The following is a 21,783-nucleotide window of genomic DNA, read 5'->3' on the forward strand; positions in this document are numbered from 1 at the left end:
AAATATTGTAGGCGGGTTAGAAAAATGTGGGGGCCTGACACATGTCATTTGATGGCCTCCTTTGAGAGCACGAGGAGTTTCGATGCCAACGGAGCAACATGACCAACACTTCCTTCACAAACGTGACACGTTCCCTCTTGATACCAAGAGACTACCTCGAAGATGGTGCAGTTTACAAGCGGCCTCAGGCAAGGCCCACCCGGAACGCGCCCAAACTTTTATGACACCCTACAGGGGCCATGTGATGACGTCGTGCCTGATCCTGAGGATTTCTGGCATCGTACCATTTTCCGAGGCTTCAAACGGTAGGACGAGGCATGTCGCCCAAGTGATTTCGTACCCCCGATGGCTGGGGCTGCCCCTCCCACGCCTGCACAAGGCATACCCATGTCACAAATACATCACATAGGATTTTCCATGCTTCTTTTGGGCATGATTTCATGTGTCGTCTTGCAGATCTGCAATTTCCCACACTGAAACCCTAGAAGTGCAATAAATGTCTCAAATATTGTAGGCGGGTCAGAATAATGCGGGGGGCTGACACGTGTCATTCAATGGCCTCGCCTAAGAGCACGGAAAGTTTCGAGGCCAACGGAGCAGCAAGACCAGCACTTCCTTCACAAACCTGACACCTTCCCTCTCGATGCCAAGAGACTAAGATGGTGCGTTTTACAAGCGACCTCATGTGAGGCCTATTGGACAAAATTTTACCACACCCTACAGGGGCCATGTGATGACGTCGTGCTAGATCCCGTGGATTTCTGGTATCATACGATTTTCCGTGGATTAAAACGGTTGGACGAGTCATGTCGTCGAAGTAATTTCGCCCCCTGATGGCCGGGATTGCCCGTCCCTCGTGTGAAAAAGGGAGATGTATGTCGCTAATACATCACATAGCATTTTCTATGCCGCTTCTAGGCATGGTTTCATGTGTCGCCTTGTAGATCTGCAATTTCCGGCGTTGAGACCCTAGAAATGCAATAAATGCCATAAATATTGTAGGCGGGTCAAAAAAATACGGGGGCCTGACACGTGTCATTCGATGGCCTCCTTTGAGGGCACGAGGAGTTTCGATGCCAACAGAGCAACTTGACCAACACTTCCTTCACAAACCTGACACTTTCCCTCTCGATACCAAGAGAATACATCGAAGATGGTGCAGTTTACAAGCGGCCTCGGGCAAGGCCCACCCGGAACGTGCCCAAACTTTTAGGACACCCTATAGGGGCCATGTGATGATGTCGTGCCTGATCCTGAGGATTTCTGGCATCATACCATTTTCCGAGGCTTCAAACGGTTGGATGAGGTATGTCGCCCAGGTGATTTCGTACCCCTGATGTGTGGGGCGCCCCTCCCACGCCTGCACAAGGCATACCCATGTCACAAATACATCACATAGGATTTTCCATGCTGCTTATGGGCATGGTTTCATGTGTCGCCTTGCAGATCTGCAATTTTCGGCGCTCAAAACCCTAGAAATGCAATAAATGTCTCAAATATTGTAGGCGGGTCAGAAAAATGCGGGCGCCTGACACGTGTCATTCGATGGCCTCCTTTGAGAGCACGGGGAGTTTCGATACCAACGGAGCAACATGACCAACACTTCCTTCACAAACGTGACATGTTCCCTCTCGATGCCAAGAGACTACCTCGAAGATGGTGCAGTTTACAAGCGGCCTCGGGCAAGGCCCACCTGGAATCCGCCCAAACTTTTATGACACCCTACAGGGGCCATGTAGCTAATACATCACAAACTTTTACCAGCGACTACATGAAAGATGGTGCGTTTTACCAGCGACCTGAGGTGAGGCCTATTCGAAATGCCCCCAAACTTTTACCACACCCTATAGGTGCCATGTGATGATGCCATATGCCAGATCCCGTGAATTTTCGGTATCATACGATTTCCCGTTGATTTAAACGGTTGGACGAGTCATGCATGCCGCCGAAGTAATTGCGCTTCCTCGTGGCTAGAACTGCCCCTTCCTTTTCTGCACAACGGAGACACATGTCGCTAATACATCACAAGGATAATCTACGGTCAAACCTCTCTCGAGTCCGGTCAAATTGAAGACGTAGATCGTGCTGACCCTACGGATGGGTGAATCCCAAAAACATAAAGACAATGAAATTAAAATATAATAAAAGAACAAGTATAATAAAAATACAACAAAATAAAACAGACAAAATTTGAAAAATAAAGTGATGAACTTTTTGTGTAGAAAAATATAAAAAGGGTAAGCCGTGTAATCAACACTCGGCTTATTCTATAACACCCGGCTTACCGTGTGCGCGGGTCTTATCAAAAAATAGAGCGCGTAGATGAAAACAGACCATCGAAATCCAAATTTGAGGCGCGAAGATAAAAATTGACCGTCAAAGGCCCCCTTTTCATAAATCCCCCAAAACAGAGCGCGTCCTGTGCGCCGTGTGCTCCTCCCCGAGCCGTCTGCACCTCCGTGCTGCCCTCCTCCGCGCCGCCCCACCGCCGCCCTCACCATGTTCTTGCCCACGCCGCCCTGCTCCCCGGCCGCCCCCCCTCCTCCGTGACGCCCTGCTCCCAGCGCTGCCGCCTTCTCCTCTGCGCCGCCCTGCTCCCAGCGTCGCCGCCTGTTACTCTGCGCCTCCCTGCGCCCTGCGTCGCCGCCTGCTCCTCCGCGCCGCCCTGCTCCCAGCGTCGCCGCCTGCTCCTCCGTGCCGCGCCCCCCGTCGTCGTCGCCGCCCCTCCCCGTACGCTAGCCCGAGCTGGCCCTCCCATCGGCTCCGCCGCCCCTCCCATCAGCGCCGCCGCCCCTCCCCATCCGCTAGCCCGAGCCGACCCCTAACTGCTCCGCCGCGCCACCTTTCATCCACCGGGAGGTACCCTCTCTCTCTCTCTCTCTCTCTCTCTATCTATCTATCTCTATCTCTCTCTGAATCTGACCATATTCTTCCCTGTTCACCAGGTCCGTCTGCTCCGGCGGCAAGGTGCTCCTCGTCTGCAACTTCAGTATATCCGAGGAGGATGTGGATTTGGTCCAGTTTGCAATATGTTCGTCTAGTTCTGAACTTTTGATTGTGGTTGTAACCGTGGTCTTTATTGTTGATGAATTGGTCATACTGTGATGGGCCCTTCTTTTGCTCTCCATGCAAGCTACAGGGTTTGGTTTTGATAACTTAAGCAATCTGGTCATGTGCTTGCTAATGAGCTTGTTAGGCTGCCTGCTCTTTCTTGTTGTTGCCTAATAAGTGAAGAGGAGCACAAATGTTCCAACTTGTACTAGTCTTCTTCCTGGGTGAAAAAGGAAAAGACACTGATGGCTTGTTCAACTCTGTTTGACTGGAATAGGTGCATAAAAGTTGCATTCTCAAACCAATTAGTACTAACTGTTGGAAAAAATAATCTTTATCACCTCTCAAGCTGAATTTTTTCATATAGATGTGTGTTTGTGGAACTTCATATGCCTGTCCATGTAAGTGTAGTGCATTAATTTGTGCAGTGTTTGAGTGCACAACCATGTCAGATACCAGCACCTGATCTGACATGTTTCATTTGCTCGACTTTGAATGTTTTTAGTAAAAACGAGTTCTCAATCTTACATGGTTATGGTGCTTTGCTTACTTTGGTTTGATGCTAGATTTAGCATTATGTTTTGGGCTGCTGGTTAGTCTGACAGCTGGCCAACATTTTGGTTGTTATTTAGCTAATAATCATTATATGGTCTTGTTTTCTCATACCAAGTAGTACTAACACTTCTTGAACAAAAATCTTTGTCACCTCTGAAGGTGATATTTTTTTATATGATGTGCGCTTGTGGAACTTCAGGTGCTTATCCATGTTAGTCCAGTGCATTAATAAGTGTACTGTTTTGAGTCCATGACCATCTCATCTAGCGGTACTGGATAGACTTTGAATGTTCTTGGTAAAAATGAATCCGCGGTCTTACAGGAATACGTTGATTTGCTTATTTCGGTTGGATGCTAGACTTGGTGTTGTGTTTTGGACTGCTGGTTAGTTTGACTGTTGGCCAGCGTTTTCGTCGGTGTTCATAAATTTTATCATTGTTCATAAATTAAATATCTCACAGATGCTGAAATTGTCATTTTGTTTGTCTACAGGACATTGCATCATGGGTGTGTGGCTACATGGATCTGTCCTTCGGCCATCTGGTAGCCCTGTTTGTCATCACCCCACGATGCTGTTGGTGCCTTCTCAAGTTGCTTGACTGCTGCATGAACCAAATTGAGCAGTACAATGGCGATTTCGCTGAAGTTCGTCACAGTATGATTCAGGTATACCTGCCATGTCTTCTGGGTAGACGCTTCTACATATACTAGAGTGTCATTGCAGTCTGGATTACATCAACGCGAAAGGTCTAAGTGCCCTTTGTTTGAGACCAGTACATGATTTTTTTCCATGGCTTCTTTCTCATGTATAGATTGTCTACCAATTATTATGGTGATGGGCATAGGTATTGACTTTTGTGGGTAATATAAGTAGTGTAGTTGTCACTGGTTGTTTTAGTTGCTATGGATTTGTTGTGGTTTATGATCATGCTCCTGAAGTTGCACACTATACTTGGGCACCATGCCTGTGTTTTGATATGAATACCTTAAGCTCTGTACCGGTCCTTGCTTGCTCTTGTAGTTGGTGAAATCGACTCTGTTAGAAATCCTGCTATTGATGTGGCAAATAATAATCGATGTCTCTTGGTACAAGAAGACAAGGGAGCCTCGTGGTACCGGCATGGTGGTAGTCTGAGTCGAGCACTGACCACTTTGCTCTGCCTATTGTCTCAGCCTCTTAGGGTTCGCCATTCTACATTGAAGGGAAAAGGGCGCCACTCTACCTTGAAGTTGATAGAGACGGGCTCAAGGACAATCGGTCGTACGGTGGTCATTGCATTGTGGTGCTGACGATGACGGCCAAGCTCTTATCATTGCCCAAAGGATGAATTTTGTGGGACCTCACCATCTGTTTCCTTGGTTCAGGTGAGACCTTGGTCTTCTCTCCTTCTCTGAGATGGTACCGGTCATCAAGCCGATGACTTAGTTCGCGTGTGCTCAATGAACCATCTAAGATTGAATCATGTTATGCATTCAACGACATCTAGAACCATTCTCGTTATTTTGGTATTCATGCAACAACTGTTATTTCTTGTTTATAGCGGTGTATCGTGATGAAGTAACTCTTGTCCTTGTCTATCAGCTTGAAGTGTCCTCAGTCAGGAGAAGGCTCCAATAACTTTATGGTTGGTGGATCTACACCTGCCCAAGCAAGCCAAGTGACACGCACTGCGGCTCAAGATGCTTCGACCTGCACGCCACAATGATCACTCGAGGTAGTTGTCTATGCTTGTGCATTATTCATGCTTGTGTCTTGTCGTTGGTTGTGTCTCTCAATTCCCAACTTGTGCATTGCTGATAGTAGAGCCCAAAGTGTTGATCCTTGTATTATTCATACTTCTTAGCTTCAATTTGAAACTTATATGTTGATGCTTGTTGACTCTTGTGCCTTATCGATCATTTGCAATTTAGCTTTGGAAACTCATGCGTGTGGTAATGAACTTACAGGTTTGCATCACGAATGCCGTCGATGGTGGGCATACATGCTGCGATGGACACTCATTGCATATTGTAGGTTGAACTCATGCTTTCGTTTCTGAACTCTTGTTGCATATGTAATGTTGTTGTGAACCCTCCTTGAATATGTATGCATTCTTTTGTGGAACTATATTGGATATGTATGAGTGTGTGGACTTCGAACTCATCATCGGTTTGTTCTTGTTGTGAACTTGTAATATATTGGATATGTATGCATGACCGTTTCGGTTGTGAAATCTTGTTGCATATGTACGCATGCTTTTGTGAAACTATATTGTTGTTGTGATCTATTGGATATGTAATATACTGTTGTTGTTGTGATATATGGATATATATTACATATATATAGTTATGTTGTTACAAAAAAAATGCTATTGCGCGCTATAAGCCGTGTGTCCCAGGCATTGACACCCGGCTTATAGGGCATCTGGGGCTGTAAGCCGTGTGTCCCTTGGGAGGCACCCGACTTATAGGGCATCCATGGCTTGGTCGTTTACAATTTTAGCCGAGGGCTCGGCCCTCGGTTTATGTGTGTCTAGCCTAAGCCCTCGGTTTATATATAACCCGTGTGTCCGGGCTCGGCCCTCGGCTTACATATAAACCGTGTGACTGTAGGCCCTCGGCTTATATAAACTGTCACGGGGCTTGCCGTTAGTACCACGTTGCCGTTATATATAAATCGTGTGCCCGTTGGCACTCGGCTTACATGGGGATCCTCGGCTTATATGTAAGCCGAGTGTTTTCGCTATTGCTCTCGGCTTACACCGGATAAGCCGGTCCTTAGTAAGGCGTGTGTTATAAGCCGGGGAAAACACTCGGTTTATATATAAACCGAGTGTAAACCGTTGTAAGCCGAGTGTTTCGGGCACTCGGCTTATAAGTTTTTTCCTGTAGTGCTAGAAACACGATGGTCCGTCCATCTAGCTAGAGTTGTGGGCCTACAATTCAAGTTGCAAATACTCCAAAAAACACGAAAATTCATACTTCCTAGTTCGTAATATTAAATAAGAATTATAATTACATATGCATATGGGCATGCATATAGAGGCACGCACACTACACATGCATGCAGGTTAGTTAAACCAAGCATATAAAAAGTTGTTCGGATCTGTAGCTATATTCTCACTAGTCAAAAGTTAGCATAATCATATATACTCCCTAGTTCTCCCTTATTCTGACTAGTCATAATCATATATACTTCCTAGTTCTTCCTAACTATAATTATTTAGAAATGAAAGAAGTATATGGCACATTATGTTGCCATCACGTTCGCTTATAAACGGGAGCCACGCAGTGGCGGAGCGTGAACTAAATCCAGGCCGGGTTGGGGCAACAGAGCTGTGGAGATTACAGAGGCCGGATAATTAGCAGGAAGTTGGTAAAGGAGGGGGCTTATCACAGCAGTAGGGTGGCCCGTACTAGTGGGGACGGGGCCTTTAGCCCCGGCCCGTAAGGGCTTTAGTCCCAGTTCACCAACCGGGACTAAAGGGGCGGGACTAAAGGCTCCAAGCCGGGACTAAAGGTGTTCTACGTGGACGCCTCGTAGCGTCCCAGGGGCAGGCCCTTTAGTCCCGGTTCGTTACATGGACCGGGATTAAAGAGTTTCAGATTTTGTTTATTTTTGGGTTTTTTTTAATGAAATTATTTTTGGGTTTTAGGGTTTTAGGGTTTAGGTGTTTGGGAGATTAACGTGATGCCTCGTTTGGTGTTCGGTAATTAGTTTTTATGTAATTTAAATAGAAATAATTATGCATATATATATATATAAGATTAACTTATCTTACAAGCGAGCATATATATATACAATTATATGGAGATCTGAATTATCGTGACTAGAGCCCGTCTATTCAATTACATGGACGGACATCAGTAATGGCCCCTAGCTACACTAAATCGTCCTTTGTCATCTATAACTTCTGTCCTCAGAAAGGTCGCAAGCTCCTCTGCAACAGCAATCGCGCGTTGCTCTGATAGGACCTTCGTCCTCATGGCCGTGTACTATATAAGAAGAGGAGATGAATATGAATATCAATCATGATAACAAAAAATGACAGCTAAAAATAAAGGTGTGAATGTTCATTGCTTACGTCGAATCTGTGATCCTTGTGCTCAGAGGTAACGTGCGAATGGTCTCGCAAACATAGTATCCGCATATATGTGTTCCCCGTGGCTGTTGGTCGCACTTTACGAGAATAGAATATATATGATCAAAATAATAATCTAGCATCATAAATGTATTGAAAATAGAAGTATATCATACTACTACTTACCTGAGCCGCTCTAAAGGTCAGCTTCTCAGGCTCGATACCGGGAGTCACGCACTTGAACCGCTTCCAAACCCTGCCCGACAAGGATAATGATTTGCTAAGTTTTTCATTAATTGATATATCAAAAAATCATCGAAAGAGACCGATAGAGCGCAAGAATGATTGAACTTACCCTTGGAGCATGTCCTGCAGGCTTTGGAACTGTTCTAAGGGTCTTGATAATGGGTCGAAGGCATCAACTCTTCCCTTATCAATTTGAATGTCCAACAGAATCCAATGAAAGCTGCACATGTATATGTATATATATGTGTGTGTGTGTGTGTGTGTGTGTGAGTAACTTATCAATTACACTTATAAGTGAATGGACACAACAAAGTAAAGACCCTCACCTGAAGTTGTATGAAAACAGTATGTGGTCACAGAAATTTTGAACTGTTAGAAACCTTAGAAGGTTTTCCTCCGTCTCCTTGGGTTTATCAGTTAGCGTCGCTATATGTATTTTATCTGGGTCAATAAACCCAATATTTAGGATGCTCTTACTTTTACAATCCAGAATCTTCATTCTGCATAATAGAGTACAAGTTATATATAGACAATGAATTGAAATAACTAAACAAGTTATATGTAGACAACGAATTGAAAAACTTACAGACAATAGCAACTCATAAGCGATTTGTCGAGGGCGTCGCCATTGTACATCTGGAAGAGTTCATCAAAGTCGATATGGATTTCTTCGGGGCGGCCGTAGTACTCCCGTGGGACACTCACCACGATCATCGTTCTTCCATTCTTTGATTCACTTAAGTACCATGTATGCAAGTAACGCATATTTGTTGGGAGATCATCTTTGCTGATCAAAGGCGCTCCCATGACAAACTGTGGCTTAGGGGCTACCACGGCCTTGGGTAACCCGTCGTCTTGGGAAGCCAGAATGTCTTCAACCGGGATACCCCATTCAGCCGCCCACTTCTTTGCTAATTCGAAATCTTGCCCCTGCACCGGAGGGGGGACATTCTCGGTTAACACCCTGAGGGGTGGGATCGACTGTTTGGCCTGTTGTCCAAGCTGAGGAACGTCTGATTTTTTCTTGCTTGTAGTTGAACTTGATTTGCTCCCACTTGCACTTAGCACGTGATCTGCTCTTTTTCACTTCCTTCTGCAATGTGCGTGTATAGTCATCAGGCTTATGGTGTAAGTCATACTGTGATGGAAGGGTCGTGAAGTATTTTGCAAATGCTATTTGCTTCTCGGTGTATTCCGGGCGGGGCGCGGGTTCCTTCTTTTTCATCTGCGCATCATGATGTTCCTTTGCTATCCTGGCGTTTTCCTCGGGGGTACGATCATAAGGTCTGATAGGAAGATTAGCATGAGGTACCTTTGGGAGGGGCGACCGTTTGCGCTTTGGGGGGCTCCGTCGCTTAAAAATCGTCGGCGGAGCGTTCTTGCTGGCACGCTTCCGCTTAGTATCCGGAGCGGGCGGCGGCGGAGACAGACGACCCAAGTCCGGCGGCGGTGATCGAGATGGACTCGTGTTGTGCTGGCCGACGTCATGTGGAGGGCTTGGAGGTAATGGAGGTGTAGGTGACCTGCGACGACTCGGAGGTGGTGTTGTCCTTGGGGCTGAGCCTGGAAGCTTGATGTAGTTCTTGTCCCATAGGATGACTCCCCCCGGTACTTCTCCGAGTGTCCTCTCATCTTCGGGTCCAGCTATGTCGAGCTCCATATCATGAAACCCCGCCATGATTTCATCCACCCCGACTTTAGCAAAGCCAGTTAGAATCTCACGCCCATGCCAGCGTGCATCAGGGCCAGAAGGTAAAGCTTGTCCGACGGCCACCTTCATGGATATGTTCTTGAATTTCTGATGGAGTTCACATGATGTTGACTCCTTGATTGCATCCACGGGGTAGCCGGGACCGCCCTCTATCATTCTTCGTGCATCATCGAGCGGGGCCTCAGATTCAGCCACGCTGCTTTTCCGCTTAGATGGGGCGTCGGTAATATCAAATGCAGGATCTTCCTGGCACGCTACTCCTCTAAGCTCATCAATCTGCTTCTGTTGCTCGTTAATCCTGGCAAGCAACTGGTTGAACTTGTCATTCTCCTCATCCTGCTGCCGCTTCTTTGCTCTCTCTCGGCTTCTATAAGTGTCTTGGTCTCTGGCAAACCCAAGCCACCACGGGTAAGAAGGACCGAAGCCTCGCGTTCGTCCTCCATGTTCGTCATTGCCGAGGACCAGTGTGAGCAAATCTTTCTCTCTATCTGTAGTGAACTTTCTTTTTCCCTCCTTAATTTCTTTCACTATCCTTTTCCAATTCTCCCTGGGTATCCTAAGACCGTCACTGCAAATGAGGTCCCCTGTTTCTTCGTCGTACGAACCACCATGCGCAAGGAACCAATTTCTTGCTCTCAATTCCCACTCATCACGGAGTGGTTCAGGTACGATGCCTTTAGCTAGCAGATCTTGCTCTTTCTTATCCCACTTTGGGATGGCAGTCTCATAGCCCCCTGGCCCCAGCTTGTGGTGATATTTCTTCTTGTCGGCATTTATCTTGTTCTTTTCTGATAATGCCTGGGCATCTTCTGACTCCTTGGACTCTTGAAATGCCTTCCAGTGATTCGCCTGCTTGGCTAGATACCCCTCGAATACTGGCACTTTCTTTGTCTTCAGATAGTTTTTCCATAGCTTCTTCTTCCAGCTACGGAACAGTTCGGCCATCTTCTTTAGAGTCCACTGCTTGACTTTGGCCCTCAGTTTGTCTGCGGCGTCTTCATTCTCACATTCTGGCAGGTTGAAATGTGACATGAGATCATTCCAAAGATTATCTTTGTACCTTTTGGCGACATAGTCACTATCGGCTGCCCCTTTGCGCTTGTTCCACTCCCGAACGTTGATCGGGACGTGATCCCTAACGAGAACTCCGCATTGCTTCTTGAATGTGTCAGCAACATTCTTAGGAAGCTTGGGTTCGCCCGTAGGCAATATCACCTCAAAGGTGTAATGCGTCCGTGCATCCAACTTTCTAGTGGGGCCTCGTTTCGTAGCTTTGCTCGATGTGGAGGCCTAAGAGGGAGAAACATTCGTCAAATGAATGTATATGTATACAACATAGAGCTATCTCCAATATTTTTCACATATTACAAGTGATTGTCGAACTTCATATGTATACCTCGCCGGACTTTATTATTTCTTCACTGGCTTCTCCACCGGCTTCTCCATCAATGGAGCTATCACCTTCTCCGTCACTGGACCTATCTCCTGCCCCATCGGCTTCATCTTCGTGTCGGTCGACCTCCATTCCATATCCGGAGGGGTTTAGATATGACGACGGAGATTCAGCTGGTTCAACGTCGGGGCCGTCTTTGATTATATCTTCGAGAAGTTCTTCCTCTTCGAGGTTCCTGATATGTGGATCCATAGTTCTGCAAAAAACGGACATTTGATTAACTAATAAACTAACAAACTATGTAAGAGGGGTTGGAAACTTCGAAGTGTCGTTTTATATAGGAGGACCTTTAGTCCTGGGTCTTGGCTAGAACCTAAACTCTAAAATATGTCTAACGGATTCTCTTAACCTTTGTACCAAAAAAGAATTATTCTATCAGGAACTCCGTTCCAAAACAACTTTAGTCCCGGGTCGTGGCTCCAGCCGGGACTCCTAGATTTTTGCATAGTATTCAAAGTAGGAGTACTTTTCCAATTTGAGCATTCAATAAGCAAAACCAAATCGTAAAATAAAGTAGTACTCAAATTAGCATGCATTCAATTATAAGCAAATACATCATCTCTTTTGTCCGTACATCGTCGAATATTATCACTAATACTCCTCGAATACTATCATACATATAGCATCACTGATACATCTAGAACCGTAGCGCACGACGGGTATCAGCGCGGGCAGTGGACACCCAAAGAGAAGGAACCATCACAGGATCATAGCTCCAGTGAGATCCCCGAAGAACCTGCCAGGTATGCTCGAACCTGCCCTCCAACGCAACCATGTAGCGACGGACGTGCTCATCCTCCTCGCTGACACGGTGACGTACCACCTCCGCGGTGTCTGGAAGCCTCGGCACCCTCACTGGCCCACGCGACCGCCACCAAACAAGGATCGGGTCAACGACGGGCTCGCTCCTCACCAACCTACGCCCCCCGGAAGGTAGCACCTCCCAATACCAGCCGGGCGGAGCCCAGTCCCGGACAGGGCCCCTCTGATCAAGCAGGTGTCCTTCGCCGAGTCGACGACGAGGATGCGGGATAGACATCGTAAAATGAGCTAAAAAATAAACTAGTTCTATTAATTTTCTTGCTAAAAATAAACTATTAACACTTAAGCATATACAATAGCAAAATTAAACTATTAACACTTAAGCATATACAATAGCAAAATTAAGAAATAATCTAAGAAACACTATTAACACTTAATAATATACACTATACAATAGCAAAATTAAATGACAAAAAAATATTTCTTCTTCTTGTAACCCTAAACTAATTTTTCTCTTCTTCTATTTCTCCTCTTCTTCTACTTCTTCTTCTACTTCTACTTCTCCTCTTCTTCTACTACTTCTCCTCTTCTCTTCTTCTACTTCTCCTCTCCTCCTCTTCTAATTTTTTCTCATCTTCTACTTCTCCTCTTCTTCTATTTTTCCTCTTCTTCTCCTCTCCTCCTCTTCTTATTCTCCTTTTTCTTCTTTTCTTCTCCTCCTCTTCTTATTTTCCTTTTTCCTAATTCTAAATATTACTAACCCTAATAATCTAGCACAAACCTAATAATAATAGGAAGTAAATGACAAAAAAATCTTTTTCTTCTTTTCTTCTCCTTTTTCTTCCTTTCTTCTCCTTTTTCTTCTTTTCTTCTCCATCCCTTGTTCTTCTTTTCTTCTCCTTTTTCTTCCTTTCTTCTCCTTTTTCTTCCTCTCTTATCCTTTTTCTTCCTTTATTCTCCTTTTTCTTCTTTTCTTCTCCTTTTTCTTCTTTTCTTCTACTGGCCGGAGTGTTGGGGAGGAGGGGGCGGGGGGCTTACCGGCCGGAGGTGTCGACGGCGCGCGGCGAGGAGGACGGCGATGCGCGACGAGGAGGACGGGGGCGCGCGGCGAGGACGACGACGACGGCAGGCGGCGGCGAGGAGGACGGCGGGCAGCCTGACGGCGTCGTCGAGGTCGTCGGTGTGCCGCGCCGGGCAGGAGAACGAGAGGAAGAAGAAGAGAAACCAACGATTTGGGTTGGAATTTTTCTAACTCCCGCTTATATAGGTGGATCTTTAGTCCCGGTTCGTGGTTCGAACCGGGACTAAAGACCCCCTTTAGTCCCGGGTGGAGCCACGACCCGGGACTAAAGGCCTCTTTTCGGGCAGACTAGAAGGCGGGAAGCACGGGCCTTTAGTCCCGGTGCGGAGCTCCAGCCGGGACTAAAGGGTGTCTTTAGACCCGGTTGGAGCCACGCACCGGGACTATAGCCCCTCCTCGGCTGCACGATAAGTTTAGTCCCACCTCGCCCAACGAGGGGGACTAACACTTGTTTATAAGCCCCGTCGCAGCTACTCCATCGATCTCCTCTCTAAAGCAGGCTTACGGGCCTAAACTGACTGTAAATTAAAAAATTGAAACTATAATTGAAATTGTGGAGAAAATTAAACCTGAATTCAAAGTGAGGTCACTTTGAATTTAGGTTTAATTTTCTTTACAAATTCTCATATAGTTTCATTTTTTCTATTTTCAATTAAAAACTATGTTTTATTAAAATTCGTTTTGCATATTTGAGAATTTAACAAAACTATGATAATGAAAAGTGTTTGAAATTGGATAAATAATTCAAAACTATTTTCTATTTTCAAAAGTAATTATTTTGACTATCCCAACTATTAACTATTTTGTTATTTTCAATTAAAAACTATGTTAATTAAAATTCTTTTTGCATATTTGAGAATTTGACAAAACTATGGTAATGAATAGTGTTTGAAATTGAATAAATAATTCAAAACTATTTTCTATTTTCAAAAGTAATTATTTTGACTATCCAAACTATTAACTATTTTGTTATTTTCAATTAAAAACTATGTTTATTAAAATTCTTTTTGCATATTTGAGAATTTGACAAAACTATGATAATGAAAAGTGTTTGAAATTGAATAAATTATGCAAAACTATTTTCTATTTTCAAAAGTAATTATTTTGACTATCCAAACTATTAACTATTTTGTTATTTTCAATTAAAAACTATGTTTATTAAAATTCTTTTTGCATATTTGAGAATTTGACAAAACTATGATAATGAAAAGTGTGTCATTCTAACATTTGCCCTGTGTTATGTATATAAACAGCACTTTGGCTCTAAGTATGCGGCCACATATCTTGTTCAGAAGTTTGCTGCTGCTCATCTCTTATAAAGGGATTTCATATTTTTGAACTTATTTGAACTCCATACTTTTTGTGTGTTCAAAATGCACCATTCAAAGGCACATCACAAAATTTCAATAATTTCTGCTTCATTTGGTATATTTCGTGCATTTACTTTTTTTTGAGCTAGTTGACCCTGAAATTGAAAAGCACTACAAATGAACTCTGAAAATGTTGAAAGTTGGCATGCTATCATCATTTCACCCACATAACATGTGTTAAAAAGTTAAGAGGGCTACGACAAAAACTGGATGCACTTCGTGTACAAAACGGATAATCTCTCTCGAAGTATCACGGTTTCGAACGAGAACTCATCTCTTACAAAGGGATTTCATTTTTTTGAACTTATTTAAACTCCATACTTTTTGTGTGTTCAAAATGCACCATTCAATGGCACATCACAAAAATTCAATAATTTCTGACTTCATTTGGTATATTTCGTGCATTTACTTATTTATTTATTTTTGAGCTAGTTGGCCCTGAAATTGAAAAGCACTACAAATGAACTCTGAAAATGTTGGAAGTTGGCATGCTATCATCATTTCACCCACATAGCATGTGTTAAAAAGTTGAGAGGGCTACGAAAAAACTGGATGCACTTCGTGTACAAAACGGACAATCTCTCTCGAAGTATCACGGTTTCGAACGAGAACTCATCTCTTACAAAGGGATTTCATTTTTTTGAACTTATTTGAACTCCATAATTTTTGTGTGTTCAAAATGCACCATTCAAAGGCACATCACAAAGTTTCAATAATTTCTGACTTCATTTGGTATATTTCGTGCATTTACTTTTTTTTTCTGAGCTAGTTGACCCTGAAATTGAAAAGCACTACAAATGAACTCTGAAAATGTTGAAAGTTGGCATGCTATCATCATTTCACCCACATAGCACGTATTAAAAAGTTGAGAGGGCTATGACAAAAACTGGATGCACTTCATGTACAAAACGGACAATCTCTCTCGAAGTATCACGGTTTCGAACGAGAACTCATCTCTTACAAAGGGATTTCATTTTTTGAACTTATTTGAACCCCATACTTTTTGTGTGTTCAAAATGCACCATTCAAAGGCACATCACAAAATTTCAATAATTTCTGACTTCATTTGGTATATTTCGTGCATTTACTTTTTTTTTTGAGCTAGTTGACCCTGAAATTGAAAAGCACTAGAAATGAACTCTGAAAATGTTGAAAGTTGGCATGCTATCATCATTTCACCCACATAGCATGTGTTAAAAAGTTGAGAGGGCTACGACAAAAACTGGATGCACTTCGTGTACAAAACGGACAATCTCTCTCGAGGTATCACGGTTTCAAACGAGAACTCATCTCTTGCAAAGGGATTTCATTTTTTTGAACTTATTTGAACTCCATACTTTTTGTGTGTTCAAAATGCACCATTCAAAGGCACATCACAAAATTTCAACAATTTCTGACTTCATTTGGTATTCTTCGTGCATTTACTTATTTTTTTTGAGCTAGTTGACCCTGAAATTGAAAAGCACTACAAATGAACTCTGAAAATGTTGAAAGTTGGCATGCTATCATAATTTCACCCACATAGCATGTGTTAAAAAGTTGAGAGGGCTACGACAAAAACTGGAAGCACTTCGTGTACAAAACGGACAATCTCTCTCGAAGTATCAGGGTTTCGAACGAGAACTCATCTCTTACAAAGGGATTTGATTTTTATGAACTTATTTGTCACATCCCTAACCCTTAAGCAAGATAGCATTGTGCTCATGTCTTCTTTGCATTTGCATCCAAGAAGTTTCAACAAAACCAACAAAGTGGCAAAGGAAAAACTCAAAAACCCTAGCCACCATTTCAACTAAAGGAAATTTCAACCCAGTTGAAATCAATGAACCCAAAATGGCCTCAAGAAATGTTCAAACTTTCTGATAAATCATGAAAGTAAATGAGCATTGGAGAAAACTATTTTCTTGACACTTTAAGCATTTTAAATAAATGCAAAAGCCACTGGTTTCAAATTTAAAATTTTGAAATCAGAAACTATAATTTTCCAAAAATGTTGAAAATCTTGGAAATGAGTGGGGATATTATAACAATTATTTCAGGAGGTCAAAATTAGTTTTTACTTTTTGTTTTGGAGCTGAAATAATTAGCAAAGCAATAAATAGCAAAACAGAAAAATCAAAAAAGAGAAAATGGGAAAAAGCTTACCTGTCGCCCAAGCCAGGCCCAGCCCATCTCGCCGCTCGTCCCCTTCCCCGCGCCAGTAGGCAGCAGGAGGTGGCCGCCGCCTCCTCCGGCGCGGCCACGCACCTGCGTGCCTGCCTGGCCGCCGGTTCGCGCTGGCGACGACGGGGATAAGCTCCCCAGACCCTCCCCTATCCATTCCCCGCCTCGGTTCTCCTCCTCCGCCCGGATCCCCTCCTTCTCCCTGCTGCCGCCATTAGAGCCGAGCTCGAGCTCGAGCTGGCCGTGCCCCTGGCCATAGGAACACCTCCCCGAGCACGCCATTAGATCTGCCTCGTCGCCCTGGTCGTCTCTGCAGAAGCCGAAGCCTCCTCGAGCCCTGCAACGCCGTCGTCTTCCTCCTCCGGCCGCCGGACCTCTCCCGTCGATTCGTCGCCCCCAGGCCTTCCCCGAGCCGTCTGAGCTCTTCTCTGCACTCCCTGTGAGCATGCGGTGGTTTTCCCTAAGTTTTCCCCATCGATCCCCTCCTCTAGCCCTAGTTTCACCGGAGCCCGACGAGCACCGCCGCTGCCGCTCGTCGCCGGTAGCCCTCCGATGTCCAGCTCGTCCTCCCGAGAGCACCAGCAGCTCCAGGACGACGCGTAGATGCCGTAGCAGCTAAGATCTAAGCGTGGATCCCTCTGATTCAAAGCCCCCGACGACGCCCGAGCTTAGGCCGCCGCTCCGGCTCGTCGCCGACGCCTCTTCCGGCGACCCTAGCCTCCCCAGATGGTCCTGCCAGATCGGCCACTTCGCGGGCTTGCTGTAGCTGCCAACCGCGTGCGTTTTCGTGTCGTGCAGCGCCATCTAGGTCGCCTCCGGCGAGCCCTCCGCCGCGGGTTTGGTCGCCGGCGAGCACCCTCCGGTGGCCGTCGACGTGGCCGACCATTAGGGCCTAATCGCCCTCCCCTGAGTCGCTGCCAGAGGGCCCCACGCCTGGTCAAACCCCAATTAGGGGCTGGTCAGCGCGGGATTAGTCCCAGAGAGGCTGACCAGTGGGGCCCCCCTGTCAGGTTTGACCTGCACAGGTCGGCTGACCTGCTGACGTCAGCCTGATGCAATAAATGGAATTTCCAGTATAAAATTAATTTAGGAAATTGCTAAAAATTGCAAAAATCATAGAAATTAATCTGTAACTCCAATGAAAATAATTTATATATGACAAAGTATCAGAAAAATTCAAGGATTCTGATTATGCTATTTTCAACTATGTTTGAAAAAGTTACAGAACCCTAAATTGTGAAATAAGGAATAATTCAATTCTTTTAATCACTTTATAAATGGAAATTGCAAAAATATCCAAATTTCATTATAAATGCAATGATCACACACTGCCCTAGATATAAATCAGTACCATAACATGACATTTCATGCATGTTAACATTAAGTTGATCTGAGCATCAGGTCGAATCAATTAAACCGGTATCCGAGAATACCCGTTTGAGTTGCTATTCGAACGTGATTCAAATCAACTCTAAACCTAAAACATCTTGATTATAATAACTTATCACTTGCATTCTCATGCCTTGATCATGCATCATTTTGAGTGCATATGATTGTTATTGAATGTTGCCATTCATTTCGGTAGGCTCCGCACCCCCGGATTCCACCGAATATCCGTCCGACGGATATCGTTCCTCCTCTGAGCAACAAGGCAAGCAAACCTTTTGATCATTCCGATAACACCTATGTTCTTGCTACTGCACCTATTTAATGCATTAGGATCAAATGCTTCAACTGCTTTTGCCACGATAGTTAAACCCACTTCCTTTGCATGACTTAACCTTGTCACAGTAAATAGCCGAACCTTGCAACCTAGCATACCTGGTAGTTGCTTGAGCTATGATGTGCCTTATCCTGCTATGCATGCTATGCTTAGAGTTGTGTATGGTCTGTCATCTGGGAGATGAGCAGAAATGTGGAATGTGTTCGGTGAGCAAAGGTTGGGTGTTAAACTTGATTTGGTAAAGGTACCGGTGAAAGGCTGTGTAGGAGTACATGGCGGGTTGTTTCATTGGAACCATCCTTAGGAACTGAGTTCCGTGTATGTAATCCAAGACTAGATACTACCACATGCTGGGCCCTGAAATATGACCCCGCTCGGCCTATTAATCGCGTAGTACTCGGTCCAGGAGTTGCAAGTAGTTTCTGGTGTTTATAGTAATGCTGGAGGCCGTGCATGGTGCTGACCTGAGAGGTGGACCGTGATGCGGTAGGCAGTGGCACGGTGTACCAAGTGGCACCCGGATGGTGGGCTTGGGAACCCTGCGCACATCGTTTGAGGCCGTGGCGGAAACCTCGGCCGGACTTCCGTACGGGTTACTCTCAGATAGGCGATAAACCTGGACTAGGTACTAGTGTGGTTAACGGTCGTGGCCGACTCCCTCGCTGGGCTTCCGCTTGAAGGTTGCCAAGGTGCATGACGTGCACATGGCGATAAGTGGCGGAAGCGTGTGTGACGAACTACACCCCTGCAGGGTTATGATCTATTCGAATAGCCGCGTCCGCGGATATGGACTACTTGGAGACATATGTTGTTCATAGATAACTTCAATGGCTACTCATAAAATTGTCAAGATAAGCGTGAGTGTCGTGGACGGCATTTCCGTATGGAGACGGAATGATTCCACGATAGTGTATTGTTGTGGTGTTAGTGGACTCGTGTGCGAGAAATCAAGTTGTCAAAACTAATTTCAAAAGCAAGTTGTCTAGCCACGAGTCAAATGTTGGCTTTCCGCATGAAACCCCACAATACCTTCTTGATACCTTGCATGAGTAGTTAGTCATCCTAAAGTCTTGCTGAGTACCTTCGTACTCATGGTTGCTTAATAAATGTTGCAGAGGTTGCTAATGACCCTAATGGAGGGTTCTTCGTAGACATCGACGACGATGAGTAGCTGGTGTCCCAGCTACGATCTGGCCCTACGTCGGCTCTGTAGTATAGTCAGGCCATGTGCCTTCTAGTTGCTCTGTCTGTACCCAGACAGTTTATAACTCTTTCGCTGGCTTGTATTGTATGACTTCTATTATGGGTCGTGAGACCCTTAATGTGTAATAACATGTGTGTGGCTCTTCCGAGCCTCTTAAATAAAGCTTGTATGTTTATGGTTATGTTGTGATGCCATCGATGTATCTATACATATCGGTATGCCATGCGTACGTGTGTCTTACTTGATATGTATGGGGTTCGAATACCTAGTCGTGAACTTTAGTAGCACTCCTTACAAGGAAATGCCCCTTTGTGATCCAATGAGCCTTGGTAGTTCGCTACTGCTCCGGACACATTGGTTGACCGGCATGTGTCCTTCTTAGCTGCTGTCTCTGTCCCCTTTGGGGAAATGTCACGCGACGTAATGGAGTCCTTGTAGCTTGCTACGACTCGTCTACGTTCGTTGATGACCGACACCTGCTTTGTTGGGTCATGTATGCCTGTCCTTGTGCGGAACTGCCACTTTGGTTTATGACTAGACATGTCAATCCGGGTTCTTTGACATTGGAATGCTAGCGACACTATCGCATACGTGAGTCCGAAGACGCAAACGGTCCCGGCTAAGGTAAGGCTGCAGCCGTGGAGTTAACCGTGCGTGAGACCACAAAGGGCGATGTGTTACAGGCTGGATTCCTATGGCTTAGGATCGGGGTCCCGACAGCGTTGGTATCAGAGCCTGACTGACTGTAGGATTACTAAGCCAAACTGGTCGAAGTTGAGTCTAGAATTGCTTTAGTTATATATAAGGGAATTGTTTGTGGAAGGGAACGTAACACTCTTGTTCTCTTCTCAAGATATTCTATTCTGGTCATCCTCGTCTTTTCTGCGGGAATTAAGGACTAGGTTACTCATCTTCTCCTAGGCTCGGATTTTTGATCGGTAGATTATAGGACTACGGGTCGAGAGATATTGGGTTTCTTTTATTCCTAGGAAGCAGGAAGTAAGTTTGGTGACCAGAGAATTGAACTTGATAGTTGAGTGGTTACGTTATTCCATTTTTGGGTTGTCTCAAAATTTGTTTTTGAGCATTTACAGCCGTTATGCTGCCCAATTTTGCATTCAGAGCTCTAATGCTTTCTGCATTACTCTCTATTTACACATGCCTGGTCGTCCTTCTCGTCAGGTGGTACGTTTGACCAGGTGCATTGATGTACCGGGTCATACGGCCATGCTGGTCAGGGTGATGTCGGTGTGCGGTTACCGCTGGTACCCCGAGTACACAGTGGAGGAACAGTACCGAGACATCAACCAGAGCCAGTACATTTGCACTGTTAGGGTATTTCCAGACTACCCTGGAGCGGAGAAGCCAATCCATTGGTCCTATGGGTTGGGAGTCACTGTTGACATGGCAGTACAAGATGCTGCCTACTCAATGCTGACTATTATGAGAGCGAGACATGCACTGCTGCAGAATTCAGAGTTCTGCTATGTTCCGGCCTCTCAGTCTGGCGAAGAGGGATACCTCAGTGGAGTCTATTTTGATTCCTCTATGGAGGACCCACTTCTGCAGTCCACTGTTGAGATGCTAGAGAACAGAGACAGGGATGCTCGTGCTCTCCGCATGGAGCTTTATGCTACCCGTGCCCGTCTGTGGACAGCTTTGACGCAGCTGGCACCGGTAGTCCAGACAGGGTATGGAGAGATGGAGATGCTGAACCCTGTTAGGACCCATCTTCCGGCCCACGTTGACTGGCCAGCTATAGGAGGAGTCACACTTCTTCGGGGACCCCTCTTACCACCAGTCAGGGGACCAAGGCCACATCCGTGTCCTTATGGATCCCAGGGATCTCAGGCTAGAGTGTTCCCTGATCCGCAGGTTGAGCTTCCGGGTCATGGAGGTAACCTCTATCAGATGTTCTATGTGGATGCCTGAGCTATGAGCGGAAGGATAGTATGGTAGTAGCCGTATGTTCACAGTCCTGCGTGACTTGTGGAGTATGGTAGTAATGTGAAACGAAATTCCGGAGGCCTAGATAAATAATGTATAGGAAGCTTGTAAGCCTCTGATGAGTAGTTCCACCATTTCAGTAGTTTGCTCTTCGAGTAAGTTTGTACTGAACTATGTAAGGGTGTGTATGAACCATGGTGTATATATAGCAGTTGCTTGTTACCATGTTGTTCGGATATTCATTTCCGCATTCCGTGTGTTCAGTACATTCTTCATCCATAGTTAGTATTGATATGATATTGGTCTAAGCTATGAGTTTGTTTGTCAGGATGGTGTTCACCAGGTTGAACCGTGCCCCTGCTCATGAGCAAGGTGAGGGTAGTCAAGCGTCGCAGGAAGACCTGCCTCACCCACCTTCTCTGGTAGAGGTGATGCTTGAGGCAGAAAGAAACAAAA

General features: G+C 45.2%; 1 protein-coding gene across 2 annotated transcripts; it reads left to right on the plus strand.

The window, feature by feature from the left end:
* The first annotated feature begins 2,410 nt into the window (after positions 1-2,410).
* On the plus strand, positions 2,411-5,852 carry LOC123441045. Of its 2 annotated transcripts, XM_045117570.1 has the most exons (6): positions 2,411-2,859; positions 2,946-3,015; positions 4,099-4,272; positions 4,780-4,971; positions 5,189-5,321; positions 5,554-5,852. In XM_045117570.1, exons 3-4 carry the CDS (start codon positions 4,126-4,128, stop codon positions 4,894-4,896), a joined length of 264 nt encoding a protein of 87 aa, XP_044973505.1. In that variant the 5' UTR covers positions 2,411-2,859; positions 2,946-3,015; positions 4,099-4,125; the 3' UTR covers positions 4,897-4,971; positions 5,189-5,321; positions 5,554-5,852. The 2 variants fall into 2 exon arrangements, with proteins under 2 accessions (XP_044973505.1, XP_044973504.1); XM_045117569.1 differs by lacking the exon at positions 5,554-5,852 and having other exon boundaries at positions 2,835-2,859; positions 2,946-3,031; positions 5,189-5,523.
* The last annotated feature ends 15,931 nt before the right edge of the window (positions 5,853-21,783 follow it).

The sequence above is a fragment of the Hordeum vulgare genome, chromosome 3H (assembly GCF_904849725.1).
Source record: "Hordeum vulgare subsp. vulgare chromosome 3H, MorexV3_pseudomolecules_assembly, whole genome shotgun sequence".
Lineage (NCBI taxonomy): Eukaryota > Viridiplantae > Streptophyta > Magnoliopsida > Poales > Poaceae > Hordeum > Hordeum vulgare.